This window comes from Equus caballus, chromosome 14 (assembly GCF_041296265.1).
Source record: "Equus caballus isolate H_3958 breed thoroughbred chromosome 14, TB-T2T, whole genome shotgun sequence".
Lineage (NCBI taxonomy): Eukaryota > Metazoa > Chordata > Mammalia > Perissodactyla > Equidae > Equus > Equus caballus.
The window spans coordinates 51,525,996-51,547,287 of record NC_091697.1 but is presented as its reverse complement, the minus strand read 5'-3'; the positions used below and the strand labels follow the sequence as shown (position 1 = coordinate 51,547,287).

The 21,292-nt window shown below is 40.7% G+C and overlaps 2 protein-coding genes across 3 annotated transcripts; both read left to right on the top strand.

The window, feature by feature from the left end:
- Positions 1-2,861: 2,861 nt before the first annotated feature.
- PCDHB2 (protocadherin beta 2) lies at positions 2,862-7,547 on the top strand. The gene has a single exon (XM_001502242.6). The coding sequence runs from the start codon at positions 4,965-4,967 to the stop codon at positions 7,359-7,361; it is 2,397 nt and encodes a 798-aa protein (XP_001502292.4). The 5' UTR covers positions 2,862-4,964; the 3' UTR covers positions 7,362-7,547.
- Positions 7,548-13,750: 6,203 nt separating this feature from the next.
- PCDHB3 (protocadherin beta 3) lies at positions 13,751-17,513 on the top strand. 2 transcript variants are annotated; one of them, XM_023617532.2, is made up of 2 exons: positions 13,788-16,201; positions 17,258-17,513. In XM_023617532.2, the coding sequence occupies exons 1-2, from the start codon at positions 13,931-13,933 to the stop codon at positions 17,285-17,287; spliced, it is 2,301 nt and encodes a 766-aa protein (XP_023473300.1). In that variant the 5' UTR covers positions 13,788-13,930; the 3' UTR covers positions 17,288-17,513. The 2 variants fall into 2 exon arrangements, with proteins under 2 accessions (XP_014586101.2, XP_023473300.1); XM_014730615.3 differs by lacking the exon at positions 17,258-17,513 and having other exon boundaries at positions 13,751-17,246.
- The last annotated feature ends 3,779 nt before the right edge of the window (positions 17,514-21,292 follow it).

The window sequence follows — 21,292 nt, the reverse complement described above, 5'->3', positions numbered from 1 at the left end:
ATTACTTCTAAGAGTTTTCCAATGGATTCTTTGGGGCTTTCTATATATAAGATCATGTCGTCTGCAAACAGCGAGAGTTTCACTTCTTCCCTCCCTATTTGGATTCCTTTTATTCCTTTTTCTTGCCTGATTGCTCTGGCCAGGACCTCCAGTACTATGATAAATAAGAGTGGTGATAGAGGGCATCCTTGTCTCGTTCCTCTTTTCAGGGGGATGGCGTTCAGTTTTTGCCCATTGAGTATGATGTTGGCTGTGGGTTTGTCATATATGGCCTTTATTATGTTGAGGTAGTTTCCTTCTATGCCCATTTTGTTCAGAGTTTTTATCATAAATGGCTGTTGGATCTTGTTAAATGCCTTCTCTGCATCTATTGAGATGATCACGTGGTTTTTATTCCTCAGTTTGTTGATGTGGTGTATCACGTTGATTGATTTGCGGATGTTGAACCATCCCTGTGTCCCTGGTATGAATCCCACCTGATCCTGATGTATGATCCTTTTGATGAATTGCTGAATTCTGGTTGCCAAAATTTTGTTCAGAATTTTTGTATCTATGTTCATCAGTGATATTGGCCTGTAGTTCTCTTTTTTCGTGGTGTCCTTGTCAGGTTTTGGTATCAGCGTGATGTTGGCCTCATAGAATGTGTTAGGAAGTGTTCCATCTTCCCTAATTCTTTGGAATAGCTTGAAAAGTATAAGTATTAAGTCCTCTCTGAAAGTTTAGTAGAATTCCCCAGGAAAGCCATCTGGTCCTGGGGTTTTATTCTTTGGGATGTTTTTGATTCATGCTAGAATATTCTCATGTATTTCCTGCAGCGTCTCAGTGGTAGGTCACTGAAAAAACTCTCTTTCTTCCGCCATCTTATTGCTGAGTGTGTAAAGCCAGTTTGTGGGCTGAAGGCCATTGAAGGTCTGAAGATTACTCTCTCTCTCTCTTTTTTTAAATGTGTGCTTTTTTGTTTTGGTGGGGAAGATTGGCCCTGAGTTAACATCTGTTGCTAATCTTCCTCTGTTTTTTTCCTCCTCAAAGCCCCAGTACATAGCAGTATATCCTAGTTGTAAGTCATTCTAGTTCTTCTATGTGGGATGCCACTACCTCATGGCTTGAGGAGTAATGTGTAGGTCTGCGCCCATGATCCTAACTGGCAAACCCCAGGCCACCGAAGCTGAGCCCGCAAACTTAACCACTTGGCCATGGGGCTAGCCCCTGAAGATTTCTCTTTTGAAAAAGGGCTAGTAGTATGGATAATATCTCTATATTGTTTGGCACTATCTTTCATAGGGAAAAATGGTCCTGTAAATCTCTTTGACTACTTTTTCTCAAAGTACTGGTAATGTATAATTATAGATTGTGTAATTTTCTTCATATTTCCTACTTTCCTCTCCTTTATATTATCCCCAAATTCACCATAACTGCTTTAGTTCACAGAACCTATCAAATAGTCAAAATAGAGAGGCAAGCCGAATTATGATAGATCCTCGAGCAATGTGTTATTTTCTTTTTAAATGGCTGATTCTTTTGTCTTCTAGTAAGATTATGATGACTTGCTTTCATTTTCTTTTATATATTTTGAAAATATTTTTCTGTTCCAATATATAAAATCCTTCATTTGTATGATATTTTACTATGTTGGATTTTATTGAAAATAATCTTCAAAATTATACAAGTGACTCCTAGAATAACATCTCTGACTGGGCAGTATTTAAAAAGGGAAGTCAAACATAAAAAATTAAACCTAATGTAATGACATAATTCTTCCTTATATAATAGATTCCTTCCTTATAATATAGTTATTTATAAATTTATAATATATTTTCTTTAGATTTTTTTAATACAGTATATTCTAATTCTAACTTACATTACTTATGGATTACCTAATGGAGATTTAGAAAATAAAAGCATTTGTAAAGAGTACTTGAGGGGGAATGTGAACTCTCCTCAAGTTTTAAGAATTTAAATTTAAATGATTTAAAATAACAGTGGATATAATGCATTGAAATCTGGAAACCATCTACAAATATCGTCTCTGAAATAGAGAAACTTCTGTTTACTTTTAGATGTATGAATAGCATTAAAGCTGAAAGAAGGGTGAAACCTCATGAATTGTGAGAACACATATGACTCATCATGGGAGGTTTTAAAATTTTTTTGCACAACAAAACCGAATGTGTTCTGGGGCGTTTTTTCCTCTGAGATATCTCAGATATGAAGTTTTTAATTCTTCAACTTTTAAGAGATGCTAGATTCTTGTAATTTTCTTCATATTTCTTACTTTCCTCTCCTTTATGTTATCCCAAAATTCACTGTAGCTGCTTTAGTTATGCTTTAGAGAATCAAAACTAAATAATCATATGCTTGGTTTAAATGTAAAATTTCAGGTGATCCACCTGACATCATTTACTTTTATGATGTAAGTGATCTTCACTACATCTATTTCTGACCTTCATCAAATTTTACAGCCTGTACAAAGAACTGTTTTTAAAGATTTGAGTCTTGGGTTGTATTCACCTGGATGAATTGTGTTAAATGCTCGATGTCAATGAATTAAAATATTTTGAATTATTATAATATTAATATAAAAGCAATAATCATGAAAAGCAAAAACTAATCTCAACAGAATACAAGTAGGCATTCATTTTCTAAACGTTAAAAAAGAATACCTGTAATTGCCCTTTTTTTTTTACCCAATTACAGAAAATAAAAGAGAGCTTTAAAAAATGTTATGCTATTTTTACATTTAATAAGTTATCCATTCCAGTTTTCTGGAAATACAGGAGAACAAAGGAACAGGTTAAATGACACCATGAGGAAACAATCAGACAAATTCAGAATGTAGGACATCCTACAGGACAACTGGTCTGGACACTTCAAAAAATTCAGTATCATAAGGAGGTCTTCTCTAGAGGAAATAGATGTAACGCCTGATACAATCATAAAACTTGGCTAAAAAACAAATTTTATAAGCCATTCCTTATAACAAGTGGTTAAGAAAGTAAGTGCATTTGTAAAAGGAACTCAAGAGTGAATATTAACCCTTATTAAAGTTGAAGGAAATTGAGGAAGGATAATGGAAGGATAATTAATGAGATTTAATAGGAACTGGACTTTAGATAATATTATGGAATTATTAATTTTGTTAAGTGTGATAGTAGCATTATAATTATGTGAGATAATGTCCTTACTCAGGAGATATTTAGAGGCAAAGTGTCATGATGTCTTCAAGTTACTTTCAAATGTGTCAGCCAATAAAAGGGATATGTGTGTGTAGAATAAAACATATAGATAGATAGAAGAAATATGGCAAAATACAAACAATTTTTAAATTTGGATGGAGAGTAGAATTATATTTGTACAGTTCCTTTTAATTTTTCTATATATTTGAAACATTTAATACAAATATTTGAGACTTTATTTTTTAGAGCTGTTGTAGGTTTAACAGAAAATTGAGCAGATAGTACAGAGAGTTCTCATATGCCCACTTTCTCCCATTCACAGTTTCCCCTCGTATTAACATCTTGCATTAGTGTGATATATTTGTTATAATTGATGAACCAATATTGATCCATTATTATTAACTAAAGTCCGTAGTTTACATTAGAGCTCACTCTTTATGTTGTACAGTTCTATGGGCTTTTACAAATGCATAGTGTCATGTATCCACCATTAGAGTATCATAAAGAAAAGGTTCAGTGCCCTCAAATCCACTGCATTTTACCTCTCGATTCCTCTTCCCCTGCCCCCAGGAACCACTGACCTTCTTAATGTGTCTATCCTTTTGCCTTTTCCAGAATGTCATGTAGTTGCAATAATAGAGTATGTAGGTAGCCTTTTCAGACTGGCTTCTTTCACTAAGCAATATGCATTTAAGTTTCCTCCATGTCTTTTTTGGCTTGATAACTCATTTCTTTTTATCAAATATTATTTTAAAACACAAAAAGACAGAAACTTTAAAAACCTAACAACAAACATCCAGCATATATATACCTTATTTGACACCTGATTTAACAAATTATCTCTATAAAGACATTTTTAAAAGATAGGAAAATTTTCAGTGTTTACTGGGTACTTTATATTATGAAATTATTAATGTTGCTAGATGTGATAATTGAATTGAAGTTATGTTTAAAAATGCTCTTATCTATTAGAAAGGAAAATAAAAATATTGACATTCACAAGAAGAAATTATCCAGCTATTTTCGGAGATTTTCATGTGACTCAAACACATCAAATTTCATGGAATTGTGAAATGGGACTAGTGCAAGAGAGAAATATGTGTCAGGAGAATATTTCAGTGTCCAGGAGAATGTTCTCATTTGAATTCTGTGCTTTCCCTGGGTCTCTATACTTTTTGGTTGGGCCTGAGCATGAGGATGGTAGCCTAACCACCATCCAGATGCTCACATGCCTGAGCTCTGGAAAAAAACTGGGAACTTCCTAGTCAAAGCCTTCTTTCATCCTAGGACTGAAGTTACTCTCTTCCAGTTTCTAAAATTGATTTTTGTCCAGTTTAAAAAGAGCTGATTGGATGGTGAGAAAACTGGAATGGAAATTCGTCTTTGATTGCCATGTTGTAATGAATGCAACGGAAAAAGCCGGTCCAAACACAGATAAGACTTCGGTACATTGAGAGAGACTACTTGGAAATATTCCATTTAGATTGCCATCGGACTGAAAGAAACCTGTGGGGTTTTCTTAATGTTTTGGATAAAATAAACACTTGGAAAGGACGCAGGGTGGCGCTGCAGCATTAGAAGTAGAAGGAGGAAAGCTACCAGCCGGCGCTCCTTTAGCCAGATGCGCTGCTAAAGAAGCAAGCAGGAAGGGGAGGCTTTCTAAGGCGGTCGCTCCGGGAAATCAGGGCCCTAGGCGTCTCCACTTACCCCCAGTATCTTCGAGATACTGGGAGATAGAGACGGCGACAACGCAAGCCCGAGCTGGGTCAGATTTGCTGAGACCAGAAGGCGATGGAGGCCAAAGAGGGAAAGGAACGCTCTCTGAAACAAAGGCAAGTCTTGATGTTCTTTGTTTTGCTGGGCGTAGCTCAGGCTGGTTCCGAGCCTAGGCACTATTCAGTGGCTGAGGAAACGGAGAGTGGCTCTTTTGTGGCCAATTTGGTCAAAGACCTGGGACTAGAGGTAGACGAACTAGCTGCGCGGGGGCCTCGGGTCATTTCCAAAGGGAGAAAAATGCGTTTGCAGTTGGATAGACAGACCGGGGATTTGTTGTTAAATGAAAAACTGGACCGGGAGGAGCTGTGCGGCCCTACCGAGCCCTGTGTACTGCCTTTCCAGGTGTTATTGGAAAATCCCTTGCAGTTTTTTCAGGCCGAGCTACGAATTAGGGACATAAATGATCACTCCCCGGTTTTCCTAGACAAAGAAATAATTTTGAAAATTTCAGAAAGTATCACTCCCGGAACTACTTTTCTAATAGAAAGTGCCCAGGACTTAGATGTAGGAAGCAACGGTCTCCAAAGTTACACAGTCAGCCCCAATTCACACTTCCATCTTAAATTACAAGACAGTGCCGATGGCATGATATTACCACAGCTGGTGCTGGACAAAGCGTTGGATCGCGAGGAACAGCCTGAGTTCAGGTTAACCCTCACCGCAGTAGATGGCGGGACTCCACCCAGGTCTGGCACCGCCCTGGTCCGCATTGAAGTCTTGGACATCAATGATAACGCCCCAGAGTTTGCAAATCTGCTCTATGAGGTGCAGGTCCCGGAAAACAGCCCGATTGGATCCCAGGTTGCCGTCGTCTCTGCTAGCGATTTAGACATCGGAGCCTATGGAGAAATATCTTACGTATTTTCCCAAGCCTCTGAAGATATTCGCAAAACTTTTCGAATAAATGCAAAATCGGGAGAACTCCTTTTAACACAGAAACTGGATTTCGAATCCATTCAGACTTATACCTTAAATGTTCAGGCGACAGATGGTGGAGGCCTTTCTGGAAGTTGTGTGGTGTTCGTCCAGGTGATGGATTTGAATGACAACCCTCCTGAACTGACCATGTCAACACTCATCAGTGAGATCGCAGAAAACTTGCAGGAGACCATAATTGCTGTATTCAGTGTTTCAGATCCTGACTCGGGAGACAATGGAAGAATGGTATGTTCCATCCAAGATGATCTTCCTTTCTTCCTTAAACCCTCTGTTGACAATTTTTACACTCTAGTGACAAACACAGCCCTAGACCGAGAAAGCAGAGCCGAGTACAACATCACCATCACGGTCACTGATTTGGGGACACCCAGGCTGAAAACCCAGCACAACATAACCGTGCTGGTCTCCGACGTCAACGACAACGCCCCGGCCTTCACCCAAACCTCCTACACCCTCTGGGTCCGCGAGAACAACAGTCCCGCCCTGCACATCGGCAGCGTCAGCGCCACAGACACAGACGCAGGCGCCAACGCCCAGCTCACCTACTCGCTGCTGCCGCCCCAAGACCCGCACCTGCCCCTGGCCTCCCTCGTGTCCATCAACGCCGACAACGGCCACCTGTTCGCCCTCAGGTCCCTGGACTACGAGGCCCTGCAGGCCTTCGAGTTCGGCGTGGGCGCCACGGACCGCGGCTCGCCGGCGCTGAGCAGCCAGGCGCGGGTGCGCGTGCTGGTGCTGGACGCCAACGACAACTCGCCCTTCGTGCTGTACCCGCTGCAGAACGGCTCTGCGCCCTGCACCGAGCTGGTGCCCCGGGCGGCCGAGGCGGGCTACCTGGTGACCAAGGTGGTGGCGGTGGACGGCGACTCGGGCCAGAACGCCTGGCTGTCGTACCAGCTGCTCAAGGCCACGGAGCCCGGGCTGTTCGGCGTGTGGCCGCACAACGGCGAGGTGCGCACGGCCAGGCTGCTGAGCGAGCGCGACGCGCCCAAGCACAGGCTGCTGGTGCAGGTCAGGGACAATGGCGAGCCGCCGCGCTCGGCCAGCGTCACGCTGCACGTGCTGCTGGTGGACGGCTTCTCCCAGCCCTACCTGCCGCTGCCCGAGGCGGCGGCCGAGCAGGCGCGGGCCGACCCGCTCACCGTCTACCTGGTCGTCGCGCTGGCGTCGGTGTCGTCGCTCTTCCTCCTGTCGGTGCTGCTGTTCGTCGCGGTGCGGCTGTGCAGGAGAAGCAGGGCCGCGTCGCTGGGTGGCTGCTCGGTGCCCGAGGGCCCCTTTCCGGGCCACCTGGTGGACGTGAGTGGCACCGGGACCCTGTCCCAGAGCTACCAGTATGAGGTGTGTCTGAGGGGAGGCTCGGGTACCAGCGAGTTCAAGTTCCTCAAGCCGATTCTCCCCAACTTCCTTGCTCAGGGTGAGGAGAGGGTTAATGAGGCAAACCCCAGTTTCAGGGATACCTTTGAATCCAGTTAACTATTAATTACAAGGATTACTGAGCCAACTCTCAGTTAATTTGTGGAAAGTCCTTTTTTACTGCCTTGCACATTGGGGTTGTTTCTTTTCATTTGAAATGTAACTGTCTTATTCCTTTTCAGTGCATGTTCCTGGTGTTTCTAAATGTGTTGCTTTGTGGTATAATGAATGCAAATTTTCTTCATATTCTTATTGTTGATAAGGCTCACTAACTTAATTCGATTTAAAGTGTGAAAGTAAATTTTGCATTTTCAGAAGTCTTTAACTTTTGGTTTAGAGCTTCTTTTTCCGAACTCACGTCCAGAGTTCCTAGGTAATTTTGCAGTCCTGCGTTTTTAAAGATTTGCTATGGCTGCATGGGGTTATTCTTTTTCCGACCCAGAATATTTGTGTTTGTACATTGTCTTTGGCTAGTTTAACTTTTAACTATGAACTCACTTTGGCTAAAACCATTAGCATAGGTATAGTCATGAATAACAGAGCACTCTCTCACATTTTTCTAAATGTATATTTCCTTAAAGTGTCTATAATGAAAATTATGATTCTTTAGAGAGCATGAGAACCTTGACTGTTGGATTCCCCAACCATTCACATTAGAAGTGCTCAATAAATCAACCACTAATATTCTAAACTGTAGTTAAATAAATAGCATATGGCCAGTCATTTTCAAAGACATGCTAATTCTTCATGCTTTCTGTTTCCAAAAAAAAATTTGAACCTGTTTATTACAATCCCTTCTTTTAAAAAATATATTTTAATTATTAGAAACTATTAACTTTGAACACTTGATTAAAATCCAAAAGATTTGAGGGCATATTTGTTTTTGTCCTTGAACAAATTTTAGAAACTTTAAATGTAGTTTAGCATTACATTTCTCAAAATTTTCTGGAGCATTTATGATTCGATTGGAAATAAACCCAATATTTTTGGGGAAAATATTTATCCAGCTCTGCCCATTCTTTTTTCTTTTTTGCACTGACTACTACTTTTCCCATTTCAGTTTCCTAGACTTTTCAATGCTTTTTCGGTGCTTGAGTTATGTTTCTCAATAGCTCCCCATTTATTGCATGATTACCACTATGACTGAAAGATTGTAGGTTCTTAATAAAATTTTTGAATGACCATTGAAAGAAGAAGGGTCTTTATTTCACCTGTGATAGATTGCTATTTAAATATACTAAAATACAGGACAAAATTTTGCTGGAACTAAATGTTCTCTGATGTATAAAGAATTATATATATAATTTTTGGTTACTAATTGAATTGATCACTGTTATTCAACCATTATCCAGTCACAGTCGCTGGGGTCTCTTTCCTTCAATATGTTTTTCCTTTTCTCTCCTTGCTTAATTTGAGTCTCCTCTCCTGCCCATTAGCTTAAGGAATACATATGGGGAAATTGTGTTTTCAATTTTATAATTTAAATTTCCTTCTAGAATTCTCTAAATGATTCATCCAGCTATATTCCTTGCAGTTCAATGATTAATATGTACATTAAAACACAATTATAATTCATAATGTTTTTCAGTCTATCTTTAGATTTTTCCATAATTTTATGTTTATTTGAATGAGCTATGCTATTAAAATTGTGAATTGAATTTTATGAATTGTAAATGTCTCATTTTGAGAGTGGCATTGGCATAGCGCACTATCTTGGTATCAAAAGTCCTTCCTCTGGGGCTGGCCCCATGGCCGAGTGGTTAAGTTTGCATGCTCTGCTTTAGTGGCCCAGGGTTTCACCAGTTCAGATCCTGGGCACAGACTTAGCACTGCTTATGAAGGCATGCTGAGGTGGTGTCCCACATAGCAGAGCCAGAAGGACCTACAACTAGAATATACAACTAGGTACTTGGGGACTTTGGGGAGAAGAAGGAAAAGAAAAGGCAAAGAAGATTGGCAGCAGATGTTAGCTCAGGTGCCAATCTTTGGAAGAAAGAAACAAAAAGTCTTTGATCAACCAACTTATTACCTGTAAGGATCTTGGATGTGTCACATAATTTCTCTCCCTCCAAAATGATAACAACAGCTATTTGAATAGCTTGCAGTTATGATCAAATAAGATAATATAAATATAGTTTCAGGTCTTACATTCAAGTCTTTAATCCATTTTGAGTTGATTTTTGTGCATGGTATAAGATAATAGTCTACTTTCATTCTTTTGCAGGTGTCTGTCCAGTTTTCCTAACACCATTTATTGTAGAGACTCTCCTTTTTCCAGTGTATGTTCTTGGCTCCCTTGTTGAAAATTAGCTGTCCGTAGGTGTGTGGGTTTATTTCTGGGCTCTCAATTCTGTTCCATTGATCTGTGTGTCTGTTTTTGTGCCAGTACAATGCTGTTTCTGTTACTATAGCTTTGTAGTATATTTTGAAATCAGGGAGTGTGATGCTTCCAGTTTTGATCTTTTTCCTCAGGATTCCTTTGGCTATTTGGTGTCTTTTCTTGTTTCATGTAAATTTTAGGATTCTTTGTTCTATTTCTGTGAAAAATGTCATTGGAACTTTGATAGGGATTGCATTGAATCTATAGATTGCTTTAGGAAGTATGGACATTTTCACTATTTTAATTCTTCCAATCCAAGAGCATGGAATATCTTTCCATTTCTTTGTGTCGTCTTCAATTTCTTTCAACAAGGTTTTATAGTTTTTGGCATACAGATAGATCTTTCACCTCTTTGGTTAAGTTTATTCTTAGGTATTTTATTCTTTTTGTTGCAATTGTAAATGGGGTGTATTATTAATTTCTCTTTCTGCTATTTCATTGTTAGTGTATAGAAATGCAACTGATTTTTGTATGTTGCTTTTGTGTCCTGCAACTTGACTGTATTCATTTATTATTTCTAAAAGTTTTTTAGTGGAGTCTTTAGGATTTTCTATATATAAAATCATGTCTTCTGCAAATAGTGACAATTTCACTTCTTCTTTTCCAATTTGGATCCCTTTTCTTTCTTTTTCTTGCCTAAGTCCTCTGGCTAGGACTTCCAATACTATGTTAAATAAGAGTGGTGACAGTGGGCTTCCTTGTCTGGTTCCTGTTCTTAGAGGGATAGATTTCAGTGTTTCTCTATTGAAAATGATATTAGCTGTGGGTTTGTCATATATGGCCTTTATTATGTTGAGGTAGTTTCCTTCTATACCCATTTTATTTACAGTTTTTATCATAAACTGATGCTGTTTCTTGTCAAATGCTTTCTCTGCATCTATTGAGACGATCATTGATTTTCCTTCTTCATTTTGTTAATGTAGTGTATCACATTGATTTGTGGATGTTGAACCATCCCTGCATCCCTGGAATAAATCCCACTTGATCTTTTTAATGTATTCTTGTATTTGATTTGCTAGTATTTTGTTGAGGATTTTTGCATCGATGTTCATCAGTGATATTGGTCTGTAATTTTCTTTTTTTGTGTTGTCCTTGTGTGGTTTTGGAATCAGGATAATGTTGGCTTCGTAGAATGAGTTAGGAAGCTTCCCCAGCTCTTAAATTTTTTGGAAGAGTTTGAGAAGGATAGGTATTAAGTCTTGTTTGAATGTTTGGTAGAATTCACCAGGGAAGCTGTCTGCTCCTGGACTTTAATTTTTGGGGAGATTTTTTATTACTGTTTTGATCTCCTTACTGGTGATTGGTCTATTCAGATTCTCTACTTCTTCTTGATTCGGTTTTGGAAGTTTGTATGATTCTAATAATTTATCTTGAAGGTAAGATCTGAAACCTTGAAACTTCTAGAAGAAAATATAGGCAGTACGTTCTTTGACATCAGTCTTAGCAGCATTTCTTCACTCTTTTTTTTTTTTTTTTGAGGAAGCTTAGCCCTGAGCTAACATCCACCAATCCTCCTCTTTTTGCTGAGGAAGACTGCCCCCGAGCTAACATCGTGCCCATCTTCCTCCACTTTATATTGGGATACGTACCACAGCATGGCTTGATGAGTGGTGCCATGTCCCCACCCGGGATCCAAACCAGCGAACTGTGGGCCGCCAAAGCAGAACATGCACACTTAACCACTGCACCACCAGGCTGGCCCCAGCAGCAGTTTTTTAAATATGGTGTCTGACCAGGCAAGGGAAACAATAGAAAAAGTAAACAAATGGGACTACATCAAACTAAAAAGCTTCTGCACAGCAAAGGAAACCATAAACAAAACAAAAAGACAACCTAACAATTGGGAGAAGATATTTGCAAACCATCTATCAGTTAAGGGGTTAATATTCAAAATATACAAAGAACTCATATGTCTCAACAACAAAAAAACCAACAACCCAATTGAATAATGGTCAAAAGATCTGAACAGAGATTTCTCCAAAGAAAATATACAGATGACCAACAGGCACATGAAAAGATGTTCAACATCATTAACTATCAGGGAATTGCAAATCAAAACTACAATGAGATATCACCTCACTCTGGTCAGAATGGCAATAATTAACAAGACAGGAAACCATAAGCGTTGGAGAGGATGTGGAGAGAAGGGAACCCGCAGACACTGCTGGTGGGAGTGCAAACTGGTGCAGCCACTATGGAAAACAGTACGGAGTTTCTTCAGAAAATTAAGGATAGATCTACCATATGATCCAGCTATTCCACTGCTGGGTATTTACTCAAAGAACTTGAAAACCCAAATGCATTAAGATACACGCAGCCCTACGTTCATTGCAGCATTATACACAATAGCAAAGACTTGGAAGCAACCTAGGTGCCCATCAAGGTACGAATGGAGAAAGAAGATGTGTATATATACACAATGGAATACTACTCAGCCATAAGAAATGATGAAATCCAGCCATTTGTGACAACGTGGATGGAACTTGAGGGTATTATGCTAAGTGAAATAAGTCAGAGAAAGAAAGACAAATACCGTATGATCTCACTCATAAGTAGAAGATAAAAACAATGACAAACAAACACATAACAATGGAGGTTGGATTAGTGGTTACCAGAGGGGAAGGGGGAGGGAGGAGGGCAGAAGGGGTGATTAGGCACATGTGTGTGGTGATGGATTGTAATTAGCCTTTGGGAGGTGAACATGATGTACCTACACAGAATTCGAAATATATTATGATGTACACCTGAAAAGAAAATCTTGAAGATAACATAAAGATATAGAGGTGTAATTGTTGTTATTTTTAGTATCACTGATGTTAAGAGTAAACTTAATAGATGACCCTTCGGGTAACACTACTGCTAATTGTGAAGAAGCTGTATTGAATGCCTGCTATTTGTGTTGTTTCATTTCTCTGCCTAAAACCTTGCAATAGCCTCCTTCTTCTTAGAATAAAATCCAACCACCCATTATTTGGCCCCGGTTTTCCTCTTTAGCCTTCTCTTCCCACTTACTCTTGAGACACTAAGTTTGGGGTACACCGCCCTTCCTTCACTATCTAGAATAGCCATGCTCTACTGCCCCATGGCCTTGCTTATCAGTTTCTGATATATGGAATCTTCCCATCTTAGTCTCAGTCTGGCAAGCTTCGCATTCTTCATGTTCCAGATTAAATGGGGCATCTCTGAGGGAACTGCTCAAGCCCCTCCCATTAAGTTGGTCCCCCGTCTTGTATCCTTTCAGTGCACTCAGCACACATTTCCTGTATAGCACTTTTCACAGTTTGTTTGAATACCTGTTTAAAGTCTGTTCACCCCATTGGAGGGAAAATTGTATAAGATATATAGACGTGGTCTATCTTGTTACTACTACACCTAACGTCTACAAACTCGATAGTCTGTTTCCACAGATGAAGTGCAGTTATGCAGGTGAAACAGTTAATACTGGTTGCGTGAATGATCGGAAAATTACTGTGAACTAAGAAGAGGGGAAAGCTCTGTGTCCCTTGAGTGAGTGTAAAAATATGGCAGCAGTTAGGCATTTGTGCTCCTCTGGATCTCCCCTCCAACTCCATCTATTATAATTCATCACCTTGAGAGAAATGTTGCAAGATGATAAAATGAAAAGATGTTTTCATAGCGTTTTTCTGACTAGAAATGTAACTCGTGCACACTTTACAAAATCTGGAAAATAAAGAAAATCACCAATAGGATAGTGAAGCATGTCATCATTTAGAGAAAAATCTTTTTAAAACTATGAGTAATAACCATAGGTTGAGGGAAAGCCCTAGCAAGTGTCCCCTTCCACAAAATCACATAAATAAGGACTCTGCCAGGGACAGTCACTTCTTTTCGATAATAATTACACATTTCATTTTCCAGCCTGTGCTTATTTAACTTATACAACTTATAGTAGCATTATCTGAGCCGGGTAAGCGATTAAAAAATCAAACCAACAACAACAAAACCCCAAGATTCAAAACCCCTTCTGCAAGATTTTGAAACTACGATCGAACGCATGGTGGCGCTGTTGACTAAGAAGGCGAATTAAAGCACAGCACCCTGCGTGCTCTGTACCGCCCGGATCCAGTGAGGTCAACTAGGCGTTGTGAGCCTGAGCAGATTTTTCAGCAAGCCGATCTGAGCTTCTGGAAAAGATTGTTCGCTAGGCCTTCTGCAAAGATTGGGAGGCAAAAGACTGCGTTTTCCAGCGCCGTCACAGGCTCAGCTTGGCGGTATTTCCTTGAAGAACATGGCAGGCAGTGCACAGGAGGCCGGAGGGGAGCGCTTTCTTAGACAAAGGCAAGTTCTGTTTCTCTTTGCTTTTCTGGGTGGGTCTCTGGCTGGGTCTGAGTCGAGACGCTACTCTGTGGCTGAGGAAAAAGAGAGGGGCTTTCTGATAACCAACCTAGCAAAGGATCTGGGGCTGAGTGTAGGGGAACTGGCTGCGAGGGGAGCCCAAGTTATGTCTAAAGGGAACAGACAGCATTTTCAGCTCAGCCATCAGACCGGTGATTTGCTCCTGCTGGAGAAATTGGACCGGGAGGAGCTATGCGGCTCCACAGAGCCATGTATACTGCATTTTCAGATATTACTGCAAAACCCTTTGCAATTTATTACAAATGAGCTCCAGGTCATAGACGAGAATGACCATTCTCCGGTGTTCTTTGAAAATGAGATACAGCTGAAAATCCTAGAAAGCACTCCACCAGGAACAGTAATTCCTTTGGGAAATGCCGAAGACTTGGATGTGGGAAGAAACAGTCTCCAAAACTACACGATCAGTCCCAATTTTCATTTCCACGTTCTCACACGCGGTGGTAGGGATGGAAGGAAGTACGCAGAACTAGTGCTGGACAAAGCGCTGGACCGTGAGGAGCAGCCTGAGCTCAGTTTAACGCTCACGGCGCTGGATGGCGGGACTCCACCCAGGTATGGGACAGTCCGGGTTCACATCCAGGTCTTAGACATAAACGACAATGCCCCAGAATTTACGCAGTCCCTCTATGAGGTTCAAATTCTAGAGAACAGCCCCGTTAACTCTCTTATTGTCACTGTCTCAGCGTCTGATTTAGATACAGGAAATTTTGGGACAATATCATATGCATTTTTTCATGCTTCGGAAGAAATTCGCAAAACTTTTCGACTGGATCCAATTACTGGTGATATCCAACTAGTCAAATATTTGAATTTTGAGGCGATTAATACTTATGAAGTCAACGTAGAAGCCAAGGATGGTGGAGGCCTTTCGGGAAAATCAACAGTGATCATTCAGGTAGTTGATGTGAACGACAACGCACCAGAACTGACCGTGTCATCAATTACTAGTCCTATCCCAGAGAACTCGCCGGAGACTGTGGTGGCTGTTTTCAGTGTTTCGGATCTAGACTCTGGAGACAATGGGAAAATGGTGTGTTCCATCGAGAACGATCTCCCGTTCGTCCTGAAACCATCTGCAGAGAATTTTTACACCCTTCTGTCAGAAGGAGCTCTGGACAGAGAGAAAAGAGCCGAGTACAACATCACCATCACGGTCACTGATTTGGGGACACCCAGGCTGAAAACCCAGCACAACATAACCGTGCTGGTCTCCGACGTCAACGACAACGCCCCGGCCTTCACCCAAACCTCCTACACCCTCTGGGTCCGCGAGAACAACAGCCCCGCCCTGCACATCGGCAGCGTCAGCGCCACAGACACAGACGCAGGCGCCAACGCCCAGCTCACCTACTCGCTGCTGCCGCCCCAAGACCCGCACCTGCCCCTGGCCTCCCTCGTGTCCATCAACGCCGACAACGGCCACCTGTTCGCCCTCAGGTCGCTGGACTACGAGGCCCTGCAGGCCTTCGAGTTCGGCGTGGGCGCCACGGACCGCGGCTCGCCCGCGCTGAGCAGCCAGGCGCGGGTGCGCGTGCTGGTGCTGGACGCCAACGACAACTCGCCCTTCGTGCTGTACCCGCTGCAGAACGGCTCTGCGCCCTGCACCGAGCTGGTGCCCCGGGCGGCCGAGGCGGGCTACCTGGTGACCAAGGTGGTGGCGGTGGACGGCGACTCGGGCCAGAACGCCTGGCTGTCGTACCAGCTGCTCAAGGCCACGGAGCCCGGGCTGTTCGGCGTGTGGCCGCACAACGGCGAGGTGCGCACGGCCAGGCTGCTGAGCGAGCGCGACGCGCCCAAGCACAGGCTGCTGGTGCAGGTCAGGGACAATGGCGAGCCGCCGCGCTCGGCCAGCGTCACGCTGCACGTGCTGCTGGTGGACGGCTTCTCCCAGCCCTACCTGCCGCTGCCCGAGGCGGCGGCCGAGCAGGCGCGGGCCGACCCGCTCACCGTCTACCTGGTCGTCGCGCTGGCGTCGGTGTCGTCGCTCTTCCTCCTGTCGGTGCTGCTGTTCGTCGCGGTGCGGCTGTGCAGGAGGAGCAGGGCCGCGTCGCTGGGTCGCTGCACGGTGCCCGAGGGCCCCTTTCCAGGCCACCTGGTGGACGTGAGCGGCACCGGGACCCTGTCCCAGAGCTACCAGTATGAGGTGTGTCTGAGGGCCGGTTCGGGTACCAGCGAGTTTAGTTTCCTCAAGCCGTCTGTTCCCAGTGCTCTGGTTCACGACACTGAGCAATATTAGCGCAAAACTCCAAATCTGAGAATAGCTTAGGTTTCATTAACAGAAGCATTTAAAAGTAACTGTTTGGTTATGAATATTTTCTTTTTAATTCGAGAATCTTTAGTTAGTATAACAGTTTGTTTATATATTGATTTTACTTTCTTTCTGGCTAATTAATCCTTGCATATTGTCCTTTTTTCATCTGCTTCCTGTCTTACCAATGCAGTCTTAATGCCTCCTTTTCTTTTTCTTATAGGTGAATAAAAGTAAATTTATCTTTTAATGATAATATCAAATAAGTTCATTTTGAGGAATTCACTTCAAAGTTTATATCCAAAGCAATGTCTAGAAAGTTCCAAACCACCAACCTGATAATTTACCCGGTTGAATGTAGTCAGATAATGTTGTTTATAATACTCCTAACACAGCTTTGTCTGTGGTTAATGAAATTTGTGGCTAGTTAAGAATGTGTTTTCTTTAAGATGAACCATTTTTAAGGTGTACTGTCTTTTTTAGGGGTATAGTACTGACATGAAAGTAATACATTTAATTCCTTTCCGTTTTGACATTTGCAACAAATATTTCAATATTGTATTGTTTATATGGGCGAAAAATGAATAAAAAATATAGGTTAACAGGGCAAATTACTCTTATATTTGCCTAAAGTGTGTTAATGGTGGTGAAGAAAAAAATTAAACCTAAGGTATTTTGAAGAACTGATTGTGTTTTTCCATTTGGCATGAAAACAGAGTTTAGTAAAGGCATCTGGTGTGATGACAATTTGGTTTGTAAATTCTGACATGTAAATGTTATCAACATGAGGGCCATTTAAAAAAAAGAAAATTCAAGAAAGTACATGTATATAGGACCTCAAAATGCTTTATGGTAAAAGTAGTGTTTATCCAATCCTATTTTTTAATTAATATCTACTTGGTATTTATATGGTGATATATGAGTAAATATTTTCTTTGTTTCCTGTCTTAGTTCCCTCCTTCAGATTTCAACCTGACATGACTTAGGATTATGTATTGTCCTTCTGGGATAAACACTGTCCATCCACTGTCCCTATAGTTTAGTTAAAAGAAAATATACAAGATGAGGAAGTTCTGAAGAGCAGGAGAGAGCAATATCACTGTGAAAGTCTAAAGCAGCTACAACTAGGAACAAAACCTGGAAGCAAGAAAAACATCAAATTTTATGGCTATTTTGAGTGAAATAAAGAAACATTTTTTTTTTAAGATTTTATTTTTTCCTTTTTCTCCCCAAAGCCCCCCGGTACATAGTTGTGTATTCTTCGTTGTGGGTTCTTCTAGTTGTGGCATGTGGGACGCTGCCTCAGCGTGGTCTGATGAGCAGTGCCATGTCCGCGCCCAGGATTCGAACCAACGAAACACTGGGCCGCCTGCAGCGGAGCGCGCGAACTTAACCACTCGGCCACAGGGTCACCCCCAAGAAACATTTTTAAGTAACAAAATATTTAGTCCCAAGTTAGGGAGTTGATTAGGAAGAAATAAATTTTCTTCTCGTAGGTATTTTCTCATCCAGAGGGATATAACTTTCCAGAAATTGAATACTCATGACTAGAAGAAAGAGAGCTGAAGTTTCTCAAAGATTTTGAAAATTCCCCAAAGAGGAAAGGAACGTTAACTAGATGTTAACTAGACTTATTGTGATCACTTTGCAATATATACATTTTGTGGAAGTTATTGGGATCATGTTTACTACTAAATTCTAACAATTGAATTTCAAAATGTTGATCTATTCTACACCAAAGTCTGGTGGTGATCCCTAAGCGGGTAAGGAATGATCCATGCTTTATGAATACACACAGTATATCATAAAGTAATACATGAAGTCATGTGGAAAATGTAGGGGCCAGTTCTTTTTGGAACAATATGGTATCTGATCTGTTTCAAAAAGTAAGAGAAATTAAAGAAAACTTGAACCTCCCACACCAGAATACACTAAATAACCTTGCTAGACTCTAAGGAACTTGAAGGTAGAGTCTTCTTCTGTTTTATTCAGAATTGCATCTTCAGCACATAGCCCAATGCCTCACACCTAGTAGATACTTGAGTAATATTTGTCGAATAAATAATTTTTAAAATATTTGGGAAATCAGTGAATTTTTCAAGGACTTGTTTACGTTGAACTTATCTTCACATTGAAATTCAAAAGAACTATCTATGTTCAGAAAGGAATGGGCTGTAAGAGAATAACTCCAATTTCCATAGAGCCAGTGTATTAATTAATTGTCCCCCTTCACTTTTTGAGATTTCTGGAAACTCAGAGAACTGTAAAATAATGTATCAATATCCAATTATGTTCCACATTGAGCTTGCTCACATCTTTGATTTCAAGGACAACGAAGAAGTGCAGTATAAGTAATTTATAGAAACAATGTCAACTTCCAAGACTTTCTGCTCATCAAATTAACTTCCTGAAATCTGTATGTAAATTCCCTGGCCTCTAATTGGTTATTCTATTGAACTTTGATTAGTCTTCATGGTATCAAAATTAAGTGAAATTTTTAAGATCCCAAAATCTTTGAATAAACTTCAATATAGCCAATTGTTCATTTATTTCCAAAACATAATTGTAGATAGTGTGCACTCTCCCTTTTTCCTCTCTGAAAACACATCAGTTCATAAATAATTTAAATACTTCCTTGATATTCATAATCTAATTTTTTTTAAAAGATTTTACTTTTTCCTTTTTCTCCCCAAAGCCCCCTGGTACATAGTTGTATATTCTTCGTTGTGGGTCCTTCTAGTTGTGGTATGTGGGACGCTGCCTCAGCGTGGTTTGATGAGCGGTGCCATGTCTGCGCCCAGGATTTGAACCAACGAAACACTGGGCCGCCTGCAGCGGAGCGTGTGAACTTAACCACTCAGCCACGGGGCCAGCCCACATAATCTAATTTTTAATATTAAAAAGCAAAGAGGTGAAAATGAATTTTAAACTTTTATGTAGCATTTTTAAAAGGCTAAACTATATTCAAACATCACTCATTAAAACTAGTAAAGTAACTTACCATACTGTTTATAAATCTTCCTTAATCCTTAAATATGGCTTCCTTACAAATGAGGTCTTTATTTTTAAATGTGAGTTTTTCTACATATCCCACTACCTTATTCTGGGAGTCTTTTCCTTCTTAGATTAGATTGTTACATGTTTTAAAGCTGGAAATCTATTAATCATAATTCAGAGTTACTTTTTATGTCTAATGCTAGTGTTCTTGGCCGATAGTTTGGTCAAGCATAGATTTTTAAATTTTCCTTCTGTTATTTTGGTATTCAACACTGCTGATGAAAAATATGCTATCAGCCTAGTTATCGTTCTTTTGTCTGTAAACTTCTTTACTGTCTTTTAGGATTCTTCTTTATTCTTGATGTTCTGATATTTGCTAGGTCCCAACCAGAGATTCACCCAATATACTGATTTTTTTGTTTGTTTGAGTGACTACAGTTTTCTTCTTCAGAATTTCCATTTGGCAGGTTTTCACAACTTATTCTTTTTTCACAATTGCTATTTTCCTCTTTTTTTTGAGAAAATTAAATATCTTTTACTTTTAAGTTCTTTGCACATTGTTCTGAATCTCTATTTCTTATATATACATTATTTGTTGAGTCCATTTTTCATGCTGTTGGTCTTCCTCATATGCCTGGTGATATTTTGTTGAGAACTCGTCTCCTATTAGAGGTTTCTCTTCCTCCAGCACTGGTTTTGGTGGTCTTGCGGAAGGGCGGCAGGAGGAGTCTCAAGGTAGTTCCAGCACTAGGCGCTACAAATCCAACCCTTATTAAGAAGCTTTGTTCAACTTTGTGACAAACAAGTAGAAGTTCTGGACCAACACCTAACGATGTATCTGAGCTGGGCCCCAGTCAGGGAATGTCACCTTCTGTTTCTTGGTTGTCGTGGTGTCTGTTAAGACTGTAGGCATAGGAGCTAATGGAGACATTTTTACTTTTCAATCTTCAGAGTAGACAAGCAGATTTTGAGGAAAATTAGGTTGTAACTGAAGTAATTGATACATGGGGATTACCTATGGAGAAAAGTCATGGTCTTAATTAATATGCATGATAGTGCTGCACATGGTGGTCCTGGATGACACAAACAACTCGCTGGATGACAAAGAAAAGCCATTGCAAAGCAGTTCTATATTGTGCACTGAGCTGGTCCTGGGTAGAACAAGGTGATAACCTGGACGATGACTTGAGCTAGAACTCATGACTATTTCATCAATGGTTCAAGGCCTCAGAGTACTTGATGTTTAGCATGTGGGCCTATAGCCTGGAAGTGTGGAGCACTGAAGCATATCTAGGCTCCTAAGTGATAGCCACTGCCAGGCACGAGCTAGTGCTGTTATTAAGGACAACTAGAAGCCACCTCTATTTGGCATGGTCATGCTACACCTGGTCTAGACCTATCCCCGCCTTACTTTCCATTTCTTGGACCACCAGCAGAAGTTTACTCAAGCCGACAGGTTCTCTATCCTCTTGATCACTGGTTTGACTTAGCCATCTTCCTTTTTCAATTCTCTCTGCTCCTGTTCATTGATGCTCAGATATGGAGGATGAACAGGAAACCTTCAGTGGACTGCTGCTCAATACGGCCATTTTCTGAGCATTTTGGGGACATCTACATTACTGGGACTTAGTTCCCGAACTATTAATGTGAGAGGTTTCTGACTAGAATATCAGAGACAAATGGGTTCAGATTTCTGAAGATTCTGAATTGTCTCTAACTAATATGGGCTGTCCATAAGGAAAGTCTTTGGTAAGAAACTCAACTTCTAGAACAATTTGGGATTTATAAAAAATTAAAATTGTATTCTCTAAATATTGTCATTTTGAAGGGTTTTTTTTTTTTTTTTTTTTGCTTAAATTTCTGTCTTGCTGGGGAAATGGATTTCTTTCTTTTATTTTTTTTTTCTTCTTGAGGAAGATCCTGAGCTAACATCCATTGCCAATCCTCCTCTTTTTTCTGAGGAAGATGGGTCCTGAGCTAACAGCTGTG